Source organism: Myripristis murdjan, chromosome 20 (assembly GCF_902150065.1).
Source record: "Myripristis murdjan chromosome 20, fMyrMur1.1, whole genome shotgun sequence".
Lineage (NCBI taxonomy): Eukaryota > Metazoa > Chordata > Actinopteri > Holocentriformes > Holocentridae > Myripristis > Myripristis murdjan.
In genome coordinates this window covers 4,456,547-4,484,353 of record NC_043999.1, presented here as the reverse complement: position 1 = coordinate 4,484,353, position 27,807 = coordinate 4,456,547, and the positions used below count along the sequence as shown (strand labels likewise).

At 42.6% G+C, this 27,807-nt stretch overlaps 1 protein-coding gene across 2 annotated transcripts in view; it reads left to right on the top strand.

Moving 5' to 3' along the window:
• LOC115379116 (disco-interacting protein 2 homolog C-like) overlaps positions 1-27,807 on the top strand; it is a 73,310-nt gene that overhangs the window by 29,893 nt on the left and 15,610 nt on the right. For both annotated transcript variants that reach the window (XM_030079813.1, XM_030079814.1), the window contains 18 exons: positions 1,496-1,598; positions 1,687-1,751; positions 2,685-2,778; positions 2,899-3,018; positions 4,664-4,778; positions 5,506-5,645; positions 9,123-9,259; positions 10,176-10,384; positions 13,344-13,458; positions 15,631-15,832; positions 16,045-16,145; positions 17,000-17,080; positions 19,109-19,232; positions 19,913-20,034; positions 21,683-21,794; positions 23,768-23,877; positions 25,982-26,112; positions 27,389-27,557. In XM_030079813.1, the coding sequence (XP_029935673.1) occupies positions 1,496-1,598; positions 1,687-1,751; positions 2,685-2,778; positions 2,899-3,018; positions 4,664-4,778; positions 5,506-5,645; positions 9,123-9,259; positions 10,176-10,384; positions 13,344-13,458; positions 15,631-15,832; positions 16,045-16,145; positions 17,000-17,080; positions 19,109-19,232; positions 19,913-20,034; positions 21,683-21,794; positions 23,768-23,877; positions 25,982-26,112; positions 27,389-27,557 (2,250 nt within the window). The remainder of the gene's footprint in view (positions 1-1,495; positions 1,599-1,686; positions 1,752-2,684; positions 2,779-2,898; positions 3,019-4,663; positions 4,779-5,505; positions 5,646-9,122; positions 9,260-10,175; positions 10,385-13,343; positions 13,459-15,630; positions 15,833-16,044; positions 16,146-16,999; positions 17,081-19,108; positions 19,233-19,912; positions 20,035-21,682; positions 21,795-23,767; positions 23,878-25,981; positions 26,113-27,388; positions 27,558-27,807) is intronic.

The window sequence follows — 27,807 nt, the reverse complement described above, 5'->3', positions numbered from 1 at the left end:
GACGATCGCCTCCACCGTCAGCTTTACCTTCCTGCAACATTACTTTTCCAAACACAGTGCTGCGGCGGAGCTGTTATTGTAGCACCAATGAGTTTTATTTGGTGTGATATAAACGGTGAAATGTCTCCTCTGTTACCGAGTAGCTATCGTCATTAAGTTTATCGATGTGAAAAATCAGTCATCTGTTTGCTGAGATTTTCCTAGTTAACAACATGTCGGCTGGTGTTCTCCTCGCTGATGTTGCTGTAGAGCTCCCGTGTTAAAAACCTGAGCTTTGGAGGCTTGTAGCAGCAGAGTTGATGGGTCTGTCTCAATCGAAAGGGCTAGATGACTACTAGGTCGCAGCCCACGGTGCCCACGCAGGAGGCGTCCGACGTAGGTGCCGATATCAGATTTACCGAAACTAAAAGTTTAGTGAATTGGGACGGTGTAGCCTGTGGAGGATTCCTACGTCATTATTATCGAGGCTTCCCGAAGCGCATTCGACTGATGCAGCGTAAAATACCGAAGTAGGTTTCGGAGGTGTGTCAGTGAACACCTGAGCATGAAACAAACCGATAAGCAGCTTCAACGCTCTCAAGATGGACAACATCGATTCTGTCGTTTTATGTATTTTATTTTATTTTGTCTTCGTGAAGATGCAGAAAATTAAGATAATTGTTACACCTCACAAACTGCAACAGACTATCCCAATTAAAGTAATTGTACACATGGCTACATTGTAACGTACCTGATGCGCTGATGGTTGCTATGGAAACATCATGCAAAATGCCTATCTAACTCATCTAACTAAACTTGCATTTACAGGCGTTGTTCGGATACAGTTAACAGCTAAACCGAATCTATGGTGGTAATTATAGGCATGAAAACTTATCAAAACGTCATGATATAAACATTAAGACGGTCTGAAACAGGCTTCATAATTCCAGCAATGGTGGCTGATCCAGAAATTCAACCGGACCGAAAGGTAACCTGAGAAGTAGGCTGTAATGTCGGCCGCGAAGCATCGTGGAGGTGTTTCCTGCAAATTAGTCAAAAACAGGCTGGATCTGTGGGCTGCATTTGCAGGACCCTGCGCAGTAAAACTGAATTGGGACTGCACTTGTCACGCCGCCGTGACGTAAGCAGCCTACAAATAGGACCTAGGTAGCGTACAGCCTTTGAATTGGGACAGAGCCGATGTGTCAAAGTCCACGGCAGGTCAAGAGGCTCCATCTATTAGTGTTTGATGAGCTGAGTGGAGGAGAACAGCTGTCAATCAAACGGGGGCGGGGGAATAAAACAGTGCAAGTGTGGATAGAAAGGACTTAAAACTCTCACAGTTACAGGATGGTTTCTACACGCAGAGATGACAATAAAAAAAGAGAATATATTTCAACCGTCTTTGGTCCTGAAATATGACATATGTTTTTTTTTTTTTATTTTGTGCTGCTAACTTGTTGAACACGTCCGCTCTGCAGTCTGTCCCTCTAATCGCTCTGCTCTGTCCTCCCAGTATAAAACCTGTAAAGATGGCAGCGTGCTGGGAGTCACAGTGATGAGGATCGCTCTGCTCACACACTGCCAAGCCCTCACCCAGTCCTGCAGCTACACCGAGGGTAGGCGCACACACACACACACACACACACACACACGCACACACAGCTCTCCTGCTTTTAACCCCTTCCCCTCTCTCTCTCTCTGCAGCGGAAACCATAGTGAATGTTCTAGACTTCAAGAAGGACGTGGGCCTGTGGCACGGCATCCTAACGGTAAGACCCGCCCGCCGCAGGTCAGAGGTCACGGTTCATGACAGTCATTTCCTGTTTCTTGTTCGTCCTTTTTCTGAAGAGGGGGAGGCGGGGCATGAAAGGTAAAGCGCAAGTTCACAGGTTGATCGTTCAGGTTATTATGCATCAAAAAGCCAATTTTGAAGGTTTTCTGAAGTCTGTTATGTCTGAATTAAAGTTGTTTTAAACACTTTAAACACAACATGGAGGATTTTCTGATATTATTTGTAGCCTAATTTATTTGAAGTGCATGAAATTTTACCCGGCAAGAGAAATAGATGAAGCAGCACAGGAAAAACGAGTAACGTTTTTTTTTTTTTTTGGCAGAAGGTTTTTTCGGTTACTTTAGCTCATAATAAAATAATTTCAAATCAATATTTTGCGCCACATGATTAATGCTTGTGGTAAGTAGCTGTGTAATAAGCCGTATAATGTACAGTCAGCCAATCACATTACTGTGTCAAGTCTGGCTGGCTGTGTATTACCCTTTACATGGCCTTTACTGATTAAACCGTATGAGCAGTTTTGTGTTAAAATGATAAAAATGACTCTTCCTTACACAAAATGATTAATAGTACAAGTTGAAAACCTTTTTTTTTTTTTTTTTTTTTTACAAGGGAAGGTACAGTATGTAACACCTAAGTCCTTGATTGACAAAAAAACAAGATGATGACATGACGAAATGATGACTAAGTCGTCTTTGTTTTGATTTGAAATGCTGCAAGTTTCCAAAAAGGATATGTAGGTTTACATTTTAGTATTTTTTGAAAGTCAGAAAGATGAGAAAAACAACAAGGAGCATGTTAAAATATCATACAGTTCATTCATTTTGTTACATCATTAAATCAATGAAACATCCCTTTGAAGCCTGAATGGTGACTCACCTTTGTGTGTGTGTGTGTGTGTGTCGTGCAGAGTGTGATGAACATGATGCATGTGATCAGCGTGCCCTATTCACTGATGAAGGTCAACCCTCTGTCGTGGATCCAGAAGGTCTGCCAGTTCAAAGGTCAGACACACACTCCGCCTGTCAATCAACACGGTCAATTCACCCCATTCACCTGTCTGTCAAATAGATTAAATGCTAATTTCTTTGTGTTTGTGTGTGTGTGTGTGTGTTTCTTTGCAGCCAAGGTAGCGTGTGTGAAGTCCAGAGACATGCACTGGGCGCTGGTGGCCCATAAAGACCAGAAGGACATCAACCTGAGCTCGCTGCGCATGCTGCTGGTGGCCGATGGATCCAACCCCTGTGAGAACACACACATTGAGTTTCCATCAGCTCTCACATTCATTATTAACCCCATTAGGACAATAGTCACTATAATGAATGTCCATGTAAACAGCATGAGCAAAAGTCAAACTAGTATGCAATGCAAGTGCACGGCTAATAATGCAAATAGATAAATCAATATTCATGAATGTATCCTTTGTTTTATGTTTTTATTTTTTCATTTCTACACATCAGAAATATGCACAATATTTAGGTGAAAGAACTTTTTCCCTCACTACACAGGAGGCAGGCTGGTCTCTTACACAGACATCCTAGTGTTGTGCTAACCTCCTCAGCATGGAGCTTGTCGCTGTCGTTCGACGTCCTCTGTAGCTCCTGGCAGAGCAAGGCTGCATCTGCTCTGCGACACACCAACAGAAAGATGAATGGAATAGTTTTTGAGCAATTTTGAAAACATTTAATTGGAACAGTCTTATTTAGAACAAAGCCAGTTGTTGGATTATTTAGTCTACACAGACATCGCTTGACAACAAGTTGCTCTGCGGCATTTTGTCCTTTAGTTTGGTTTGTAAGCAAGGGATTAAGGCTGTGATGAGACAGATGCTGCGGTCCAAGTCTGTGCCTCGTTAATGAGCGACCTGTGAGTGCATGTGAATTTTGCTTACAAGTCGTGGTTGGCTTGTTTTGGGCGGTGTGAACTGAATGAACCGAACGCGAAAACAGCTGCAAACATCAGGCGCCCATGCTGAACGCAGGAGGAGACGGGGAGCTCGTCCCGTACAGGCAGTCCTCGGCAGACCTCGGCTGAATATTCCTCATTATTTTCTTCACTGCAACATGAGTTGAACAAAATCTCTGTGATGATTCTGGACAAAGTTATGGCAGCTTCGGTGTCCACTAACACTTCCAACCTCCTCGCCAATCAGCGCGTGTTATGCTGAACAAGCCGCATCTTTGAATCTACACCAGCCACAAACATGAGACAAAGTTTTCTAGCTTCAGGAGAAATTATGAAGAAATCTGCGCACCACTGACGGGTACTCACAAATCCCGATCTGAGTTATGAGCTAAAATCTTACAGGCCACGCCCGTTGGAAGTAATTTTGACCACATGTGGATGTATAAATATATAGCCCCTAGTAAAAATCCAACAAAGTTAACATTGTCCCATGTGTTTCAAACAAATTGTTGGTGTGATCGGACCCTCGGAGCATTTTCCGACGTTCCTGTTGATCAAGGAATTTCTGGAATATCTCCTGGAATTGGAGGTGTGTGTGTGTACGGGACATTTATAGTCGGGGCACTGGATAAATTCTCCGCGGATGTCGGAGAAGATCAGGGAGTATCGGAAATGGGCCACTTTCCAGGAACGTAGCAGAATGTAATTTTCCAACTTGTTTCACACGTTCACTGCATCAGAGCCGGACTGGAAGCCAGACGGAAAAACAGCAGCAGCTACGCTTTTTCTTGTTAATGTGTTTTTCTGATCACCTCGAGACAGCGGATGGAAACACACCTAATGCACGTATTATTTATTTATTTATTTTTATGACAGCACAGAAGTTTGTGTGAGGCTTTTTGTGACGGCTGAGTGGAAACACACAGAGTTTGAATCTGTCATGGAAGTGTGTGTGTGTTTTCCTGTGTGTGTCGTCCTCTGCAGGGTCGATCTCGTCCTGCGACGCCTTCCTCAACGTCTTTCAGAGTAAAGGACTGAGGGCAGAGGTCATCTGTCCCTGTGCCAGCTCCCCCGAGGCCCTGACTGTGGCTATCAGGAGGTACACACACACACACACACACACACACACACACACACAAACAAATATCCATCTGCTAACATGCATGCACACAAACGTACAAACATGCAAGCAAATATAGACACAGAGGCAAACACACAAATATGAAAACATACACTCATACAAACATAAATGTGTACACACACACATACAACACATTATACACTGTATATAAGCAAACATGCATTTAGACATACACATATACACAAACACAAATGCACACAGGCATATAAACATACACACATACAGTTTATACAAGCACACACACGTGCAAACATACTTATGTAAACACAAACGCATGTACAGAAAAACACATATATATACAAACATGCATTCACACACACACACACACACACATATGAACATATACATGCATATGCAAATATAAACAGACACAAATACACAAACACACAAACATCCCAGTGTGTGCGCATACTCATACAAATGCACGAAAATGCACACATACACACACATAAGCATAAATGGAAATATGCACACGCATACACACAGACATGCATACACATACAAAAATAACACACACACACACACACACACACACACACACACACTTACATACACAATCACACATTAGAACTAAACGTTAACTGACCGCTTTTAATTTACAGAAAACTAGTGCTTTGTTGCTAAATTATTTACTTAGTGAGTGTGTGTGTGTGTGTGTGTGTGTGTGGTCGACTGTTCTCTCCAGGCCGGTGGAGGACAGCAGCCAGCCTCCAGGCCGGGGCGTCCTGTCCATGCAGGGTTTGAGCCACGGCGTCGTGCGGGTCGACACCGAGGAGCGCCTGTCAGTGCTCACTGTGCAGGACGTGGGCACCGTCATGCCAGGAGGTACGCCTGTGTGTGTGTGTGTGTGTGTGTGTGTGTGTGTGTGTTTTGAATATTTGTTTTTATTATGTTTCGCACTTAGGCCTTGTTCGGATTTATTTTTTTCAAATCAGATCTTTAAGACAGACTGTCCACGCTGTTATTTGCAAGTGATCAGATCTGGATTGTGCGGTCCAGACATCGCCAATGTATCTGCATGGGTTGCCATGGTAACGTCATAGGCGTCAGTTTCTGCACGCTGGAGATGTGGTTTATCAACTCAGAGGCAGGAGAAATGGAGATCCATCGTCTCGCCCTCCAAACAGTCTCAGAACGTCTCCGTCGCATCAGATAAATTCAGCGACGGAGGAGGCTGGGATTAATTAGCGTATCCATGGTAACAGCAGCCGCTATCATGCGCTTCCGTCGCTTTGAACTGACGTTGTGGTCAATGACGTAGCAGACACTTTGAAATCCTATTTGAGCGTCCGGACTGAGACGCATCTGTGGAAATCGCATTTCAAATCGCAATCTGCGTGTTTTTTTTGCTGTCCAGACATTCAAAAATCTGCAAAGTTTGAACAAGGCGTTAGTTTTGAGCTCCACAAATGTCAGATTCTTCGAAATAAATCAGTTCCAGCCACCACAACTTAACCGTGGAGTCTGAGGAGAAGTTCAAAGGGTTTTCACCGCCGCTGTTTCCGCTCCGTGAATTTGAAAGTTGTGAAGTTGCCGGTCTCGCATGGTGAGAAATCTTGAATGGATTTATTGATTGTAATTTTTATTTACGTGTCGTGGCCCAAAGTCTGTGATCTATTTTTGTGTTAAAGTGCTTATACCCTCCAAAAGTATTGATACCAAATAAATTACTTGTTTTATACATTAAATACAGGCTACCTTTTCTAAATGATGTACTCTCCTTGATTGGGAGCTGTGTAGTGCCTCTTTATGTCGACATCTACAGGCATGAGGTGACAAATAAAAATACTCTGTGGTCCATGAAGTAAGAATAATTTTGATGTAAAAATGAGAGAAAACAAAATTTTGTAAACATTTTGTTATTGTTAAATAGATATAAGCTGCAATATTCAGAATTAGTCAACAAAGTTAAAAATAATTTTTCATTACCTCGGTGTAAAGGTTATGGTTGACGTTTGTTTAGGGCGTGGTAATTGCAGTCAGTGGAATGTCTTCATAAGGGTGTGTGTGTGTGTGTGTGCGGGTGTTCAAGTTGAAAGCACTGTCACGCCAACAGAGGTGTTTAACTGAGTGTGTGTGTGTGTGTGTGTGTGTGTGTGTGATGTATATGGCTAGCCGTGTGTGCCGGGCCTATCAGGAGTTCTCCGTTGGCCCGCTGCGACGTCGTGCGTTGAATTGCAAAAAATCCATTAAGTTCATTAAATCGTAAAATTAGTTTTAAGGGTGCGTAAATGTGTAGCCTCTCCTTTTCATCAATGTCCAATTTCGGGAGCGTTCTCTCTCCTCCTGACAGAGCGAGTTAAGTGGCTTCCTCTTTACGTTTTCAAGTGCTATGATCGCTTTCCAAAAAAAAAATAGACAGGAGACTTTCCAGTGTGAATGCAATCTGTTCTAATCAACTGAGTTGGATTGTTTTCCCTTTGGGGAAATTGTTTTACAAGGTAATATAGAACATAAAAAACCTTTTAGTACATAATACATCATCCATACACTATCTACAGATGGATCCATTGACATCTATTGCATTATTTTCTTGGCTGACTTTCTTTTCCGCCAAAGTCATAGACATGGATCGAGCCTGGTTCTACTAACAAGGAAACACTTTACAGAGCTCTTATTACAGTTTATTAACCTCTATAAGCTTGATGAATGGGAGTACACACTCACATTGCCAAAGCTCCTTTTTAACTTCTCCCTATAGCATAATGCAATTAAAATGATTCAACAAAACAATATGAACCGTAAGTGCACCAGCATGATGCTTTAAAATACATAAATAGAAAGAAATGAATAATTCAAGGAAACCAGCTGGCTGCTTCCCAGAATTATGTCACAACATCAACATGCAGGATCAGCGTAGACCCAAAAAATAAATACATAAACAAATAAATTAAATAAACTCTTGGGCCAATCATTTTTTGCTTGCAAATAGCTTAACATATCACCTCATATATAGTCACCTTAGCACTTAACGAGATGTGGCGTAACACGATTTCAGTGAGCAAAAGGACGGTGTCGGCACCTTGCTCAGCAAGACACAACTCCCCGACTGCTTACCAAACTACTTTGTGTTCATACACTGTTCACTCACACTGTCTGAAGTCAATATACAACATACAGTGTATATGAGAGATCTTCATTCAGTCCATACCAGACTGAATATATTTTAATATACTTTTCCTAAACTTACTTTTTTGTCACCAATTACATAATCTTATTATAAATCAATTTTATAGCGTCTCTGGGTGTTTTTCCTGCATGCCTCTGCAACGGTTCATGTTAGACAGCCAATCACCAGCTTTGTTAGATCTTGATAGAGCATGCTGCATGCTTATTGGCTCAATGACACTGATGGGATTTACTGATGGGTTTTTAAATTTGGTGCTGGATGTTATTTGGTACTATGGCATTTTTTCATACTCAACAGTATTGAAGAAATTTGGTCGGTGCCATAAAAGTAAATATAATACCCACCTTGTGCAATGGTAAATACACAATAGTAACATTTTCTATAGCAATTTGAAGTTTTTTGAATCTCCTGCATGTAGATATTGCCGCCTTGTTCTCTTAGCTTTTCATTGCTTTTTCCATCATGTCATTAGGTCTTTTTTCAGTAGTTTTTTAAAAAAAAATTTTTTATCTCTTTTCATTTCCTGTTCTCAGCATATTTGGCAGCCCCTTACTTCAAGTTCCTATTGTTTTTTTTTTATGGTGAAATGTAAATGCACAGTTCACATACGATCTGTTCCCCATGAGAGTTAAATACTGAAGGTCTGCTTTGTAATTCATGAAGATGGCAGTAATATCCAGTGCAGAACATGCAACACACAGATCTGCCGCATCAAATCACGCAAACAACGACGAAAACCCTGAACACAGAGCAGGAATTACACAGAGTCACTAAAGTCTCCATGAAATGGCATCTTCATGCTTTGATTTGATGTATTTCAAGGATCAATCAAAAGTGGAAACCAATAGGAGAGCTGTTAGGGAGGGAAAGACAGTTCTGTTTGACATGGCAGAGGGGCGGGGTTGTGAAAAAACCTGATAATAAAGTTTTATTGTTTTAAATTTTTATTTACATCATGAGGAGGACATTAAAGATGCACTGCTCTCCAGGAAGTAAAAGTGATGGGAGTTCATTTCAATGGGACTTTAAAGGGGAAATTAAATAACCTGTGACTCTTATCGACCTCTGCTGGCAGACAGCAACAACAGCAACAACATGGAAAGGACTTACCTCCTCCCAATCTCTCTCTCTCTCTTCTTCTCTCTCTTTCTCTCTCTCTCTCTCTCACCCAGCCCTGGTGTGTGTGGTGAAACCGGAAGGCGTTCCCCTGCTGTGTCAGACAGACGAGATCGGCGAGCTGTGTGTTTGCTCCGTCGCTACCGGCACCTCCTACTACGGCCTCACCGGCATGACCAAGAACACCTTTGAGGTGAGGGGGCCTGCAGCGTGTTTGTGTGTGTGTGTGTGTGTGTGTGTGTGTGTGTGTGTGTGTATGTAGCCGGCCTTTCTGTTCCTTGGGAAGTAACGTTGTCTGTAGGCGTCTGTATGCTTTGTAAATGTAAAATATTGGCGGTTGGCTGGTGGGCGATGCTGTGCTTCGTAGCCTTCGCCCCAAACCGAAGATTTTTGGCTATACCGTTTTGTGCCTACACTACATCACAAGTGCACATATGTTTTTCAAGCACACAACTGGGATGGCGTTCCAGGCTGTCGAGGAGCGAAACAGAAGGAAAATGATAAGCTTTTAAGGCCTATATTATAATGGCTATCTCGTTTTTAAAAAGCCGTGTTCTAAGCACACAGCTGGTCTTCATCAGAGCTTTGCTGAAAGCCAGATAACACACTTAACTAAGACCGGAACTGCCAGTCACCATCATCATTTTTTTTTTGTGTTATATGATGATACCTACTGCTATATTAGGCAAAACCCCTTTATGGCTCAGTTTGGAGCTCGGTTTCAAGGAGGAATGTTTTAGTAAGTGAATCCAGAATCTAATCTTTAGAGCGTGAATGTAGTTTGCCTGCTGAAAAGCCCATAGTTTTGCCTTTAGTTTGTGATGATGGACATAAAGGAGGTGTTTCCTGTGTGAAAACTGAATAAAATGAGCCAAAAGGGACAGCAAGGTTGTGCAGCGTTTTGGTAAAGCTGGTCAGTAGCTCAATGTTACTGCTTAACCTCTTTCAGTAGAATTAGATTGTGATGACGTGGTAACTGATGGTAACAAGCACGTTTTTATTTATAAATTCTGAGTTGTGGGTCTCCTCTCCTGGCGATACGTGGACACCGGATGACCATGTCAGCCCAAAAACACTCTAAAACGTTTCCGTGTGCCGTGTGTTTCCAGGTTTACCCGGTCAGCTCCACCGGCGGGCTGGTCAGTGAGTACGCCTTCGTGCGCACCGGCCTGCTGGGCTTCATCGGGCCCGGCGGCCTCGTCTTCATCTCCGGCAAGATGGACGGACTCATCATGGTGAGCGGGCGGAGACACAACGCCGATGACATCGTCGCCACGGCGCTGGCGGTGGAGCCGATGAAATTTGTCTACAGGGGCAGGTGAGCACGTGGTGGGAGCAAAGAAACGATCTAAGATGCAGAAGGAGCGATTCCATTCGTTTCTGTAGACATACACGGAAGGCAAACATCGGTTCTGTTCTGAGAGAAAACTACCGTGGGAATAGAAACACAACAGAAACAAGGATTTCATTTTGTCCCCAGTAGCTGCAGGTCCTTAAACAAAACAACATTTTCCTGTTGCAAGTACACCATCGACAAATCAGATTTTGTCATATTATCTCCAGTTCAACTTGACTCAGCAGCAGATGAAGCTTAGATGTTAATGTTGCTAATATTATTGCCAACAAATAGTCGTCATCAGTGTTGTGCTGTCAATTTTAAGCAAGCAACATGCACCACTTCAGGCTCTGTTTACAAGACGCTGCTGTTAAAAAAATTGAATTCCACTGTGATTTATTAATCTTTTGGATCAGCAGCATGGATCCACGGGGTTTGGGAAGCTTTTATGATGATATTCATATTCAAGATGCTGTAGTTTTCACCTGCAGCGTGATGGCAGGCAAGAGGCAGCGGCACATTTTTGAACAAAATATTTAAGGTTTTGTTTTATTATGTAGCATGGTATTGTGTTCCTTCTGTGACGAAATCTATTTTTTTTGCACGGACATTAGAAACACTGCAGTTGTGATGTTATACAGGAGAACTGCCTCTTTTGGCACTATTTTTGTCGCCCCCTGCAGGTTATAATGCCGGTTTGCTCTAAAACTGTGCAGAATTGCCGTCCTACGTGACGTCTCTATGGTCGGGAGGTGTTCGAGCTCTAGAAAAGTCTCTTGGTGTGCAGCAGAATGAGGCAAAAGAGCCATTTAGCGGTTAGAGAAACTGCCCTGTGACCAGAATCGCACAAGTTGGATTTCTGTCAGTGTCCTTGGGCTCCTACCTGTTTATTCACTCTAAGTCGGCCTGGATCAGCGTCAGCCGAACACCACTTGGGGGAAAATTTTCAAGTCAAATTGAAAGTCAAATTAATAGTCTTCAACATTTGCAGGGACAGCAGCTGAAAAGCAGCCAGATGTCCAATGCTGCCACATTTGCTGTCATTTTGATGCATGAGCAATGCCCCCGCACATAATAAATCCAATAAAGTAGAGCAAATAGTGGACGAATCTTGAAACGGTAATAGACTGAAGTTTAATTGTGTACACGGCCACCAAGGAAGATATTCATCATTCGCCTGACAGGATGTGATGTAGCTCTCTGGTGCTATTTAGGGTAGAAGCTTAAGCGGAAACCTGGCTCGCAGTGAGCAGGTCCTTGTGGTTTTTAAGTTGATCCGTCCGTGCAGTTTGATTGAATTGGGCCTGCAACTCCTTCAGAGAGAGTCTGGCGTCCCAGATCCACCCAGCTGGCTCAGACATCGTTAGATAAAACTGATCAGGCATGTTTATCGATTTGCAGGATCAAACATTTTGTAAATGTGGTTGTTAAAGTATCATTAAATTTAGCTTTTGAGTGCATCATCGTTGTGGTCTAAGCAGAATGAATCCAGCGATACTCCTGCGTCAGACATAATGTGTCTGATGCAGCAGGTTCTTTCATTTGAGACAAATGGACTTCCTGCACAGAACAACACATTCAGCACAGTAAATGTGATTTTGGGGGGGTGGGAGTAAAACTTCCTGGTGATTCATCAATCATCAACCCTTTTCATTAGATTCCAGTTGCTCTGTCAGTTCTGGAGCTGTCTGACTCATCACTCCTGCTAACCTTTTGCTGGCGCTCTTTTGTCTTCACAACGCTGATTGTTCACGTCAAACGAAATTTGTTTCTGTGAGGAGCTTTTGACCAAAAAAAGGCTCATCATGATGCGTTTTACAGTGAGCTGACAGCGGAGTGAAAACAGGACAGAAAAACAAAGGAGGCAACGGCAAAGTACATGGCATATTTTGGATGGCTTCTGCGTGTGTGCGTGTGTGTTTGTGCACGCTCATCACTGAGTGAATATGAGGATATGAGCGCACCAAGCAGCACCAGGGCAATCCGTCGTAACATGTAAACAAGGCAGTAAACATGTCATCCCCCATGAAGGATGCTGTCCCCCTCTGGGCCAATCACTGACAAGCATGTCACCCTGTTTTGACTTGCAGTTGAAGTGTCCCGTCTCCGTCCCTGCACCCCCAAAAACCTCAGACTCCCTTGGGCCAATCAGTATAACTTTAAAAATCCTGCAGCACGGTGAAACATACATGTATTTATATATAAAATCTGATCAGTTTTATTTGAGATACTGCATGTGATCAACAGAATCAGTCAGTGTTGAAACTATAGGATTTGACTTATGTATTATTGTTTTTTTTGATATTTTAGTGTGAAAACAATGCACAGTCAATATTTTTTCGCCAGTATTCTCAAAATATCAAAATATTTTGTGCCGATGTTCACAAATACAAGAAAAAAAATACAAGAAATGAGTGTTTCCCCTGCGTTTTTATTCTTTCTTTGATGGTGGGAAAGCTGGAAACAGCGTTCAGACGGTCACGGGACGCTAAAACCCTCCACTGAACCAAATGCTTGTGAAATATTGCAGAATTATGGCAGCACGAGCAGCAGGTGAGGCGGGTTTCACCGCAGGTTTGACAGACTGCCGCCCCCTGGAGCTGTTGAATAAAATCCTCCCACAGCACACGGCGGATGATTGAACGAAATCAAAAATACTAATAATGTTGTCAGAGAGGAGCCTCCGTCATATCGGCTGTGGAGGACACTGACTGATCTGTGATGTTTAATAATAACAGCAACGTGTCGGCCCGATACATCAGCGCACTAATGGCAGTGGCAGCGCAGGGGTGAGTCAATAACGGCTACAGGAAAAGAAGGGGGGGCGGGCTCGTAACGTGGAAATTAAGGTCGGTTGTAAGCTGTGCTGCTGAATAAATGAGTGTTGCTTCTGGAAATGGGACCTGACCCCCCCTCCTCCCCCCTTCCCTTGTCCCTGCAGGATAGCGGTGTTCTCGGTGACGGTGCTGCGGGATGAGAGGATCGTGGTGGTGGCCGAGCAGAGGCCTGACTCAACAGAGGAGGACAGCTTCCAGTGGATGAGCCGCGTCCTGCAGGTAACGAACCCGCTGACCCGCACGGCGACATCCTGCACGGAAACCGCATCGCGCATCGCGGGTTGGCAGCGTCTTTAATCTCAGAACACACCTGTCTTATCAGCCTGGACCTCATTTATCGAGACACCGATGTCTCTAATTAAATTCTGGTGTCAGACGTGATCACTGGCAGCAAATTCGCTCTCCTCCCTGTAGGAAATGATGACGCTGATGTTGAGAGTGAAAGGCGAACCCAGCTGAAACCAGTATCTTTACCAAATTTTCCCTCAGGAATCAACAAAATATTTCTGATTCTGATTCTGATTTTTGAGTTCTACTGTCATCCTGCTGTCAGTTCTACTTCCATGAGTTTTGTGATTGTGCTTTCATTTTTGAAGGAACCAGCACTGAGAGAAAATGCTAATACACTACTTACAAAAAGTTAGGGATATTTGGCTTTTGGGTGAAATTTATGGAAAATGTAAAAAGTTCACGCTACAGTGATATTATATCATGAAAGTAGGGCATTTAAGTAGAAGCATGCACTGGTGATTTCCTCATCTCAAACAATTTCTTGAAACAAAAGCCAACAACAGTGGTGGATATACCACAACAAAAAATGTCAGTGTCAATAACTTGTCATGTGGCCTTGAGCATCAATTACAGCTTGACAACGACGTCTCATGCTGTTCACAAGTCGACTTATTGTCTGCTGAGGCATGGCATCCCACTCTTCTTGAAGGGCGGCCCTCAGGACATTGAGGTTCTGGGGTACAGAGCTCCAAGCCTCTACACGGCGACTCGGCTGATCCCATAGGTTTTCTATGGGATTCAGGTCTGAGAAAGTGCAGGCCACTCCATTTGAGGTACCCCAGTCTCCAGCAGCCGTTCCCTAATGATATGACCTCGATGAGCTGGAGCATCAAACACCTGATGTGAATTTTGCCGTTAAACTCCTTGTTAGAGAACAGCAACTTGTGCAAAAAGTACTGAAACACTGAACAGTTGGACATGTGCATTCAAAAGTTTACAGAAGGTCACATTAAGTTCACCTGTAAAGGTTAGAATGCATTTTAGGTTCATCCTGAAATTTCACCCGAAAGCCGAATATCCCTAACTTTTTGTGAGTAGTGTATATCTCTTCTGTAAATACATTTAACCGGTTCAAATGATCCATTGGCCTCTCACATACTGAAACTGATATCGCCTACAAAAATCCGTAGGTTATTCAAAAACACAGATGTGGTGCAGAATCTAATTTGCGTCCTTCTTTTCTTAATTGTATGTGATTACACTTATACGTTGTGTGTAGGAATGCATCAATGTGTTTTAAGGCCAGTAAGATCTGTGATATCCTCCCACCCGTGTGGCTGATACTGACACTGATGTACATATTTATACGTATTCAGATGCAAAACAGATGCAGCTACAGCAGACAGGACCGTTGCAAAGAAATTTTCTTTTTTTCTCATGTTATTTTTATTCTATTGTTGCTTTGACAGGTGTTTTCAGTCACGTCACAGAAATGGAGTGCTGCAACAGTTTAGTCTTGATTTGATAAAAGCAGAATGAGCACAGCCTTTGATAAGGAAGGCAGGAGAGTTTATCAAATCAAATGAGTTTTAATCGAATCACTGTGATTTTTGTTAAGACGACTTATAATTTTTTTAATGACTTTATCAAACAATTACACTTTTTTTCACCATTCAGCTTGATTTTTACAATTAAATTTTGTGAGTTCCATGCTTACCAACACGCAGATGAAAAGTGATTGGATGAAAACACACTTGACTTGATAACAGCAGAATGAATGCAGGCTCTAATAAAGACAGCAGTGCTTTTCACCAGTTCACTCCTGTGTTTTGTATTAAAATCACTCTGGATTTAGGAATGAATCTGTCAAATCAGCTACACCTTTATGCCTCTTTTTCAACCATTCATCTACTTTATTTTTAATCGTTTAATCTTCTGAGTTCCACCGTGCATGCCCATGATCATTTATCAGTACTTTCAACACTTGATAAAGTTAATGATTAATAGAAAAAAATAGATTGAACGACACTGAAAAGTTGCAGTTTCCACAATCCAGATATTTCCCTTTGTCTCCTTTATTCCTGTGAAGCTCTCTGTAGCTTCCTGTTTTGAAAGTGGCCGTATGAATAAAGGTTCTCTGACTTCCTCGCCCCCCTCCAGGCGATAGACAGCATCCACGGGGTGGGGGTGTTCTGCCTCGCCCTGGTCCCGGCCAACACCCTTCCCAAAACCCCCCTGGGCGGCATCCACCTATCAGAGACCAAGCAGCTGTACCTGGAGGGGGGGCTGCACCCCTGCAACGTGCTCATGTGCCCCCACACCTGCGTCACCAACCTGCCCAAGCCCCGCCAGAAACAGCCAGGTGGGTGAAGGTCGCACGAAACACTGTACACCGACGCGTGTGTGTGTGTGTGTGTGTGTGTGTGTGTGTGTGTGTGTGTGCGTTAGTGGCCCAATTTGTAGTGCTGTGTTTACGTCATGACTCATAGCACTGCATGTACTCGCTGGATTGCTGACCCCGTGTGTTTTGTGTTTTTGTGTGTGTGTGTGTGTGTGTGTGTGTGTGTGTAACAGAGATCGGGCCTGCCTCTGTGATGGTGGGGAATTTGGTGTCAGGGAAGAGGATCGCTCAGGCCAGCGGCAGAGACCTGGGCCAGACCGACGACAACGACCAGGTAACACACATGCGCGCGCACACACACACACACAGAATTTAGGTCAGGTCAAGAGCAGTGATGTAGTATTAAACACAAAGCTGATTTAGGTATAAACAAACAATACACAGGTCATAACCTGACCTATGAAAGCACTGGTTTTAGGAAACTTTTTAGTTTGAAAAGGCGGATTAAGTGTGTTTTGAAAATAAAGGAGCAATACGTAAAATGAGTATAATTGAGATTTCCTTCTACATCTCTGGTTATGAGAGAAGAAATGCTGACAGTGACTAACAGTTTTCTGAGTTTCTGAATCGTGAAAGGTTTTACATGATAGGAGGGTTTAAAAAAAAAAAAGATTCAAGATGATTAGACGTCTTATTTTAGCAAAAACATACAGATAGTTGGTACTTTTCCTTAAGCTAAAGTCTGAGTAAGTTCCACTCTTTTTATTTGATTTATTTGTGTGTGTGTGTGTGTGACACATAAGACACAAAAGTGTTGAGCAGACCAAGAGAAACAAGAACAAATTTCAATCAGCCGATCCATCAGACTCCCAAATCAGTCAAACACTTACATGCAGAAACAGGGCGCCGGTTTGTGTTGCTGAGCACCTGAAAGCATCACTATAAAAATGCTTTCAGACACTTTCCACACTTTTCTCTCTGAATCACCACGCAAGCTTGTCCTTGTCCCCCCGACCAAAACAGCTCAAGTTTCTTGTTTCACTTAAGTCGTAATTTTTGGATTTGTGGAAGCGTGAAGTCAAATTGTTTTAACCCACAAGAACTGGACCGATTTGGCTTTTCATTGAGCAAAATCTAAGAAAACACACTGCAGGGCGATAAAATCAAGGTGTTTGTGATGTGTTGCAGTTCCTGTTCCTGTCGGAGGTTTTGCAGTGGAGGGCTCAGACCACACCGGACCACATCCTCTACACCCTGCTCAGCTCCCGGGTAACAGCAGCACACACCTCCGACCGCCGTCACACGTCATGTTAACAAGTGCAGAGCCTGTCCGGTCCCACCGCTGCTGCAGAAAACTTCTCAAAACACCGTGTAGAAACTCAGATATCAACGGAGGTCCAGGTCACACAGGACTGTCCTGCATCCTGCTCAGTCGAGAGCCTGACACTGATGCTGCGTTTTTGGAGCTGGTATTATTATTAAGGGGTGAAAAACTTCTGATAACAGTAGGGGAGACTGGGGTAAGATGAGACATTTTTCATATTTAGGATCACTACATCAAGGCAATCATAGTTTTGTCGCTAACTAATATATGTGCATATATTTCAGGATGTTGTGCATCAGAATGAGTGTAAACATAACTGTTTCCATAATATAGCACGTCCAAAAAAAGTGGCACAGCTTACCCCGTGTATGGGGTAAGTTGAGCATAGGAGCGGGGTAAGTTGAGCCGTATCCCTACTCACCCCCCACCCTCCTCCACACCTCCATCCCACCCCTCCCTCACCTTCTCCCTCCCTAAATAACAGTCACTTCTTCACATGCATGTGTTTTTTGATTTATTAAACACAATTCAACAGGTACAATAAACAGCTGTTTTACCATGCGCTTGGGAAGAGAACATTAACAGCTGTGTTTTTGGAAAGAAAACACCGGAACACTAGTTTCTTGGTGTCCTTGCTGACAGTAAGGTCAGTTATGAACATATGAACGTAACACATTTGAACATTGAACCAAAATACACTTACCCCATACACTTAATAAATAATTAATATTTATTTATTTATTTATTCAATATTTCATACTTATTTAATATTTAAGACATTTAGGCTACAGCCAAAATACACTTATTAAGTGTATGGGGCTCCGGCTCAACTTGACTTACTTGACTTAAGCCCTTTGCTCCTCTTGGGTGCTCAGGCCACTGACAAATATCCTCCATTTCACTCTGTTCGTGGCTTTTTGCTCAAGCTCTCCCCAGTTGAGCCCACTCTCCGACATTTCTGCCTCTACACTTCTTCTCCAGCTGTTCCTGGGGCGGCTCAACTTACCCCAGAGCTACCATTTTGACTTTTTTAGTCCCCACAGCTAAACTGGTGCACTTTTATGCTAGGTTTATGACCTCATGTTGTAGCTCATAGATACCATAACTGATGTATAAAACAAATTTAAAATGATCTGTTTTGGTCTTAATACAATTTTCAGGAAACTGATGATAGACTGAATTCACTTTCAAGAGTAAAAAATGTTTTTTTGGAAATAAATGTCTAACCACTTTACCCATGTGGTTCTTACCTTCACAGACTCCATGAAATGATGCCTTCCTCTTAAATATTTGGTCAAATGATCAATGTTTTTTACCGTTTCCTAGCAACAGGGGGTGGCTCAACTTACCCTTTGGCTCAACTTACCCCAGTCTCCCCTACAAGAATATTCTTCATAAAGTTATTTCTTTAAGAATGCAGCCCTCTGAGCACCTGTGCAAAGTCACATCGGCGCAAAATCGGTGCACAATCCATTTAATTCTGGCTCAAAAATTCACTGTATCGGCTGCCGTATCAGTAATCTCTGAATTTTTCCCTCTAAAATCAGTATCAGTGTCAGTATCAGTCTCAAAAATCCCACATCGGTCGGGCTCTGCTCATTAGATATAAATCCAGTAGCAAAACAAAGGAGGTCTCCCCTCATGTTGATGCCAAACATAGAGCGCAAAGAGCAGCTCTTGACACAAACGGCTGTGGGAGTTTTGTGTGAAAATTCGAGGACTCCCGGCAAAGGTTAGATGTTCACGCTGAAGTGTGAATCAGCGTTGTAAACGTGAAGTGCTGCGATCCGGCGGCACACAGGTAGCAGGCGAGTGAAGTGTGTCGGGCCTGAATCACCGAGCCGAGTCTGAGACGAGCACGGCACGGAGACGCTCAGTGAAACCCGTCTGCACACCCTGACTCTGGTGTCTCCTTCCTCCCTCCCTTCCTTCCTTCCCTTCCTTCCTTCCCTCCCTCTCCTGTCCTCCTGCAGGGGGCGGTGTCGAGCTCCCTCACCTGTCTGCAGCTCCATAAGAGGGCAGAGCGAGTGGCTGCCCTGCTGCTGGAGAGAGGAGGCCTGCAGGAGGGAGACCATGTCGCTCTGGTCTACCCACCAGGTCGGTCAGACACACACACACACACACACACACACACACACACCTAGACAAGTTGATTACTTGATTATTATTATTGATTATTTTTACATCTCATATCTCTTTTTCTTAGGTTAGCCCTTATTGTATATTTTTAGTTTTTAGTCTTTATAGTCTTTATTGTAAATATTTAGCATTTATTGTATTTTATTTAACTTTATTATATGTTTCTACTGTTGCTGCTGGAACACCAGAATTTCCCTGGTTGGGGTCAATAAAGTATATCTATCTATCTATCTATCTATCTTACTTAGTTGATGAATAAATGTTAGTCAGTTGAGATGAGATTAATCCTGTATCATTTCAAATGGATGAACTGAACATTTTTCCAGTTAAAACACCAAACATCGTCCGATTCCAGCTTCACTAAGATCACTAAGATGCTTTTCTCCGTTCATATCTTTATAAAATTTGTGGTTTTGTTTTTTTTTTGGCTGCTGGTCAGACTAAGGAAGACATTTGAAGACATCACTTTGGACCCGTCCGACTTTATCTTTATTTTTGACACTTTATAAACTAAATGAATCATCAGTTAATCTAAAAAAAACTGAACAACGAAAATAATCATAAATAATCGCCCTACTGTGCACTAAATTCTCCACCCTTCCCTTGTGTGTGTGTGTGTGTGTGTGTGTGTGTGACAGGTATCGACCTGATTGCGGCCTTCTACGGCTGCCTGTACGCCGGCTGTGTTCCCATCACGGTGCGGCCGCCTCACCCGCAGAACATCTCCACCACGCTGCCCACCGTCAAGATGATCGTCGAGGTCAGACTCAACACTTCTCTCCGTCCTGCTTGGTCTCTTCACGATACGAGAAAAAAAAAAAGCAAACTCCTTCAATTTTAGGGATTAAAAAAAAAAATCAATAGCAAAAAAAATCTAACTTAAGTTTACTGGTGAATATTTGAAAATAATATGATTACAAGCAAACTAAATGTGATTTATTTGTTTCCCCGTCTTATAGTCATTTTATTTTCCTTATCATGCAAATATATATTTTGTTATTTTATCCAATTTTCTAGCATTCAAGAATCTCAAAGGGATCAAAAACACTAAAACATGTGTTCTGAGGTTTTAACTGATATCTGGGTGTTTTTATAGGTAGAGGAAGGTGATGCCTCTGCATTTAAGTTGGAAACAAAACATCTTAGCCAGGCCTACATAACGTTTGTGATTTCATCTTGTGCAACGCTCCTTTTCCCATGACTGTGGCTGTGGCTCCCCCCGGTGATGGGCAATGCTCCCGGTGCCGCACAAATATGTCGCCATGACTCCCAAGCTCTGTTTTCCGCTGCTTTGACCGTCTTACACCGGCGTCTCTTTCAGTAACACTTCCACCAAGCAAAGCAACATCCAGTCTTACTTTCTCCCTTTGCTCTTCTTCCTCTGAGGTGTTTTCTGCCACTGAGCAACCAAACCGCCCTGGTCGTGTGATATGCGTTTTCAGGCATGTTAGTATGGGCGGCCCGACCCTACCCTACTAATTAGCCGAACTTTAGGCCCGACAGCCCGATAAAGGCCGAAAAAAAAAAAAAAAGAAAGGAGAGGGAAAAAAAAAAAGATCGCCAAATTCGGCATTATTTAGCAGCGCCGGTGGCTCAAATTCTAGTAGCAGTGAGAGAACGGACATAATAGTTGGTGTTGGTGCAGGTTTATTATTGATAGTCACGTCATGAATGGGGAGCACATGATGTCACGTGGTGTGGGCGTCACCGACTCACCTCAGTAGTGAAATCAGCTGGTTTGAGAGCGGGTTTTTTTTTAATGAGCTGGAGAGAGGGGGTGAGCGGGGGAGGCTCACATTTTGCTGACCTCATTGCCAATGATTTTAAATGTTTGGTTCACAGTTTTTAACAATAAAGGTATGAAATGCAGCATCGGATCATCGCTTTATTGAGTCAAGCAGGTCAGATTCCCTCGTCTCAGCCCCTCGGCGAGATCAAAATGTTTGTTGATAGTCGCCTAATAGTTGGCGAAAGGCAGCTTCACATGTTCAGTTGTTCATTAAACATGCTAAGTTGGTAAAGTTACTGTAGTTCTGCACAAAATGGTTTAATTTAGCACTAAAGTGTTATCCCCGTTCTTCTCTCTCTCTCTCTCTCTCCTTCTGCTTCATGCCTGCGTCATTTATATTTCGTCCTTCAACGGCGACAGTAAAACACAGAACCAGAACCCGAAGCCCGACCCGACCCAACCAATTCACATACATTTTAGGCCCGACCCTACCTGAAAATGTCGGGTAGGGTCGGGTTCGGGCAGAATTTGAGAACTCTAAGCCAGACGCATTGGCCGGCTCGCGAGGCTGCACGTTGTGATGCAATGTTTATAAAATGGAAATAAAATTGACTTGAATCTCTCTCTCTCTCTCTCTCTCTCTCTCTCTCTCTCTCTCTCTCTCTCTGTCTGTCTGCAGGTCAGTCGCTCGGCCTGTGTCATGACCACGGCAGTCATCTGTAAGCTGCTGCGCTCCAAGGAGGCCATGGCCACCGTGGACATCAGGAACTGGCCGCCTGTCCTGGACACCGGTACGTACACACACCACTCACACTGTATCTGTGTGCGTGTGTGTGTGTGTGTGTGTGTGTGTGTGTGTTCATTCACTTCCGGCCTTGTGTAGAAAGTATCAACTGATCCCGCGGACATACGACTGATGCAACACAGTAAAAATACTGATATTTTTTTTATAGAAACTGCTCACATGCCTCCCATTAAAATGAGTTTGGCGTTTTACATAAATTTTTAAATGTTTTTTTAATTTGAATTTGCTGCCGCAGGTTGATGTTATCAGAACTGACACAAATGTTAGTTCTGGTGCCACCAAATAAATGAATCAATTTGTGGCATTTGGTCACATCTGCCACAAGGGACGTCTGTGTATTTATTCATGTTTACTTCAGATTTTCAGCCCCGCATTTGCATTTTTGGCTCGTTACTGCTCTTCCACGTTCATTTTTTTTTTTTTTTTTTTAGATATTTGTGATGAAACACAGCTCAGTGTTTCTGTGTATGAAGGCTAGAATATTATTACTTCTCCTCTCTCTGTGCTGTGGGCTAGCCAGTCCACAGGACGACTAAACATCCCGGGGATTTTTTTTCCTTTTTAATCTTTATGTTGTTGGTGTTTGGCTTGCCGCTGGCCGGCAGGTCGCTCGGCCTCCTGGGAAACTCTTGCTGCTCCAGATGGCCAGTCAGCCGCTGCTTACAGGGAGGGGAGGATGAGAGGAGTCCTCTGAAGTGAGGATGCAAATGAAAACAGTCCTCATTTTGAAAAGGGACCGTTTTAGAATCACAGTTTGGTTTAATGCTGTTCATTTACTTTAGGACGGGAGCCAGATTATGAAAATGAAATTGACAGAGGGGCCACACATTTTCAATTTCCTGTTTGTTTTTTATTCTCCAAAACTCTTTAGCATGCGTGTAAAAACGCAGCAATAAACAGCTCCAAGTCTGCACGGTTCTTTTTGGTTTACTGTTTTTCAAGCAATTAAATCACGATGATGCCTGCTTGGTTGGCTGCCTGTATTTATGATTATTTGAGTGCATAATTACCAAACAAATGCAGCTGAGTGTGTGTGAACTCAGCCAGTAATGTTTTACTGTGTAAAACTTGTAAAACACTCTCATTTGGCTGTCAGCTCCGACGGGCCACAACAAATAGAAACGACTTACTGTGATGCCGGTGGACACTACACACACAACAAATGCATGCAGTTTTATTGGATGAATAAATAAATTTTTATCTCCTAATTAGCTGCTCAGAATCACTCAACGAGCCTTTTTAAATGACAGATAATCAATATGGGCATTCAGTGGTTCTCACAGGCGGTGGAATATCCGGAAAGTCATGGAATGCCAGGGAATTATGCCTTACCAAGATTATTTGTCTTATTTCAAGTCAAAAATGTCTTATTACTAGTCACAATATCTCATTACACTTAAAATAAGACATGATCACCTCAGAAGTAACTTGTTTTTAGACAATTTAGAATTGTCTCTTGTTTCAAGTGAAAATTTGCTTGTTTCATTGGCAAAATTTGTTTGTTGTTTCTAGCAAATTTTCACTTATTTCAAGTGAATTTTCACTTTTTCCACTGGCAAAAGAAATAAGACATTTTTGACTTGAAATAAGACAAATAATCTTGGTAAGATTTTGCGTTTTTGCAGTGCTCAATTAAAAAGAAATCACTCGCTAGGTAGATATGGCCAAATGTAAATATTACCAAGTATGATATTTATTTTTGATTGTGTAAGACTGCTGAATCTGAACTGGGTTTAAAATTTTAGTTTAGGAAAGAAGTGCATGTATATAGGTCATGGAAATTCATCATTTTAGTCATGGAACGTCATGGAGAAGCTGGGAATTTCAGCCTGGACTCAGACTGGGAGCCCCATCATGAAGTCAGGGCTGATGACATGGATGAACCATGAACCAAGCAACTGTCCTCGCAAGTGTAATAATACAAGTGTGTATATCTGTGTGTGTGTGTGTGTGTTCCAGATGACCTGCCAAAGAAGAAGCCTCCCGCTCTGTATAAGCCCACCAACCCTGACGGCTTGGCCTATCTGGACTTCAGCGTGTCGACGACCGGCATGCTGGCAGGCGTTCAGGTCAGCCCGGCGCTAATCCTGCACCGCAAAAAAAATCTGCAAGTCATGTCACCTCATATCCGCTGTTTAAAATCTTGTTTTTCTTCAGATAAGTGGGAGCAAAATGTGCCATGCGCCAAGTGGGACGAGATAATCCCACTTGTTTCCTTTTTTTTCTTTTTCTTTTTTAATCAGTGAACAGGTATAAATCTGTTGAAATGAGGCAGAATAAGGTAGATCAGCCCACTCGGACCAAGACAATGACACTTGATTCAAGACAAGTTTTTTTTTTTTTAATTTTGTTTGAGGAAAAACAAGATTTGAACACTGAAGACGTTGCGATGCAGATTTTTTACAGCGTGATCACCGCCCGCTGACCCGTCCCCCAGACAGTCTAGTCCTGTCGCCTGGCAGCCACTGAGACACACAGACTTACTTTCTGGTTTTATTTATCACTTTATTCACTCCGGGGGGGGAAAGCCAGTTGCCGCAGCAGCAGCAGCAGCAAACCCAGATCCTGTAAATAACACGGCAGACTGATACGCTTAAAGCTTTTAAAGAAATAAAAAAAAAAGGGCTGTGATTCGTCCTGCTGGACACTCTTGACCTATTTACACATCAGCGTCTGAAATAAATATCCATGAGCGCATTGTCCTCCCCGAGTGCAAAGCGCATCAATCAGGACTAAGTGACAAATTCACACTCCCGCCGTAATGAAAACATATCGTCACGTCTCTTATGTAGGTCTGGAAAAAGATGGATAGTAAATGAGAGCAAGTGTTAAATTGTTTGGGAAAGCAACAGTTTTTTTTTTTTTGGGGTGTGTTCTGCTTTGGTGCACAGATCCTTTTATGCTTTTTATGAGCTGAGAATTCAAAACTTAGTCATCAGATATTTACTGTCTGCATGTGAGGGTGTTTAGTTTGTTTATTTATTATCCACGACTCAGCACCTTAGTTGTTTATTTTATTATCCATTATTCAGCACCATAACAGTGTATTTATTGGAAGTGGTGATTCCATGGGACCGAATCAAGCCTGACAGTTCCCGAATCCCAGTACCGGGCGTCGGGTTCTGCCACTCTGTGCCATACGATCTACTATCTGTATATTTCATATTTCATATTTATTACTACCATCGGTATATCTCACATTTCAACATCTCATATTCTTAGGTATATACTTAGCCCTTATTGTCTTTAGTGTATATATTTAGCATATTGAGTCTCTATTGTATATACTGCTTAATTTTAATTTAATTTTATGTTTTTTTTATTGATGATGCTGCTGTAACGTGGGAATTTCCCAGTTTGGGATCAATAAAGTATACCTATCTATCTATCTATCTATCTATCTATCTATCTATCTATCTATCTATCTAGGAACCTTTTGGGGTTAAATGTTAGACTGTGCTCTTCACTTGCAGTCAGAGATATTTAATGACAGCGTTTCAGTGCAGAGACGCTCATCAGGTTATTTTACAGACAAAACGAGATCATCTTAAATAGGCTGGTTGACCCACCAATCAGGTCACACCACAGACTGACATCACCCCCTGAATTTTGTTATGAAACCCACATGGACACCACATTAATATGAACCTGAAAAGACATGTGACCTCATATTGCAAATACACTGTAAGTCGCATTAAATGCTCATCGTCATACTAAAGAAAAGCTGCTGTACCAAGATAAATATTTAAAATATGTGAGCTTGGCAAAATTGTCTTTTAGAGTCTGGCCCTAGACAAGAAAAGAGAAAAAAAACAAAACAAATAAAGTTTAAATGTAATCGGTGTTAAATATTAAAAAATGAGACAGCGCATAGCCGTTTTGCCAGCTGGTGTGTCAAACCTTTGATGCTCGGGATCTCAGAATGTATAATTTTCAAGCTCACAAGTTGCTGTTGAACCATCTGCGACTTACATGGTGAAATATTTTCGGTTGCTGTGTCACAAAACAAGGAAAAAAAAATTACAAAAAAAAAAAAATTAAAAAACATAGCTCCCACGTAAGTATTGAACGACAAAAGTAGGGAAGGTACAGGAAGACCAGCGACTCGCGTGTCGTGTTTCTGAATTTAAATGAACTCTGTCTGTCCGTCTGCGTGTCTCCGTCTCTCTGCAGATGTCCCACAATGCCGTTGGAGCCTTCTGCCGGTCGGTGAAGCTGCAGTGCGAGCTGTACCCGTCCAGAGAGGTGGCCATCTGCCTGGACCCGTACTGCGGCCTGGGCTTCGTCCTCTGGTGCCTCTGCAGGTCGGCGCACCCTCTAAATGCGTCCCCCCCCCCCCCCCCCCCCCCCGTACACATCTGTCACCGCCGTGCCACACCACCGAGTTTATCACAGCAGCAGCATTTCACACGCGGTGCTGTGATTTATATCAAAACGTAAAAAGGGAAAAGGAAGATCTCTTGTGTTGTATTTGTGTGCAGCGTGAGGCTCTTTCCTCTGATGTTTCTCTCCGGAGCGTCACACCTGTTCAATCCCGGCTCTGGTTTTTTGTTGTAAATCCTCCACGCAATAAATTCTGAACTTTGCAGGACTTGTTTCAGGTATAAACAGAACAGACTGCAGGATACTTTGAAATGAGGATGATCTTGTTCTTGTCAGTGATTTTAAAGCAAAAATATCTCACAATTTCTGCAGCATTTATGCCCACGTTTATATACAGTCGGATACTTTATTAAAATGTATTTCCCTCTATTTCTCTTACTGTTAAACCGCTGAAATGTTTGATGTTTACAGCAGTCAAACAAGGCTAATTTATTTATTTATTGTTGTGAAGTTAACGAGGTAATTGGTTCTCGAGTTTACTGATAAAAAAGATAATAAATGTAATTATTGTTAGGGGTGATATTAATACTATATTGCACTGAAAACAAAAAAACAAGGTTTGCAAAGTGCCTTATAAGAGAAGGTAGAAAGTTTCATACTGGAATAAAACTTAACTCAGTCCACCTGATTATATAAAGGATAAATTAGCCAAATGTCATACTGATGGTATGGAGGGTGAACTATTAAATATTTCCCCCATAACCATATTCTTAGTCTGTCCTCTAATATTAATTTGAATGGGTGTAACCATAAAATATTTCCTCCAGCACTCGCCCATCAGTCTCTTTAGGTGTAGCCCTTAAATATTTCCCCAGTAAACGTCATGTTTGCACGTCCGTATAGCTTCTTAAAGTCAACTACAGGAGTGAGTGTGTGTGTGTGTGTGTGTGTGTGCTTAGATACAAATACACATCTACTACTGTAAACTTGGAGGACGATCTTTATTTTTAAGGCCTTTAAAACAGTATCACATTTGTAAGTGGACGATGGCTTTGTTTCTGTTTTTTGGTTGTTAAGCTGCTCTCAGTTGCAGGTCGCCTTAAAAAAAAAAAAAAAAACGCCTTAAAACTGTCCAAGGCTCTCTGAAACCTGCAGTGCCATATGCAGATATTGGAAGAAGTCCATCGGTGTGGTTATGTGTGTGTTAATTTGCGTGTTTGTGTGTGTGTGTGTGACGGTCTCCCGCTCCCTCTGCAGTGTGTACTCGGGCCACCAGTCCATCCTGATCCCCCCGGTGGAGCTGGAGTCCAACCCGGCCCTGTGGCTGCTGGCCGTCAGCCAGCTGAGGGTGCGAGACACCTTCTGCTCCTACAGCGTCATGGAGCTGTGCACCAAAGGCCTGGGCCTGCAGACCGAGGCGCTCAAGGTGGGCGGGCCGCTGCCAAAACACCAAACACGCCTCCACGACAGCCACCTTTACACTTACACTTAGACTTTCTTTATTTTCATTGCACAAAAAAACACAGCAGTGAGATTTTGGCAATGAAATGTCGTTGCTTGGCTTCCGGATTACAACAGAGATGGAATTGTGGGGCAGTTTAAATAATTAAAATATAAACTATATAACTAGTGCAATATAATCTATACAACTAGTGCTAAAAAACAAGAGCTAAATA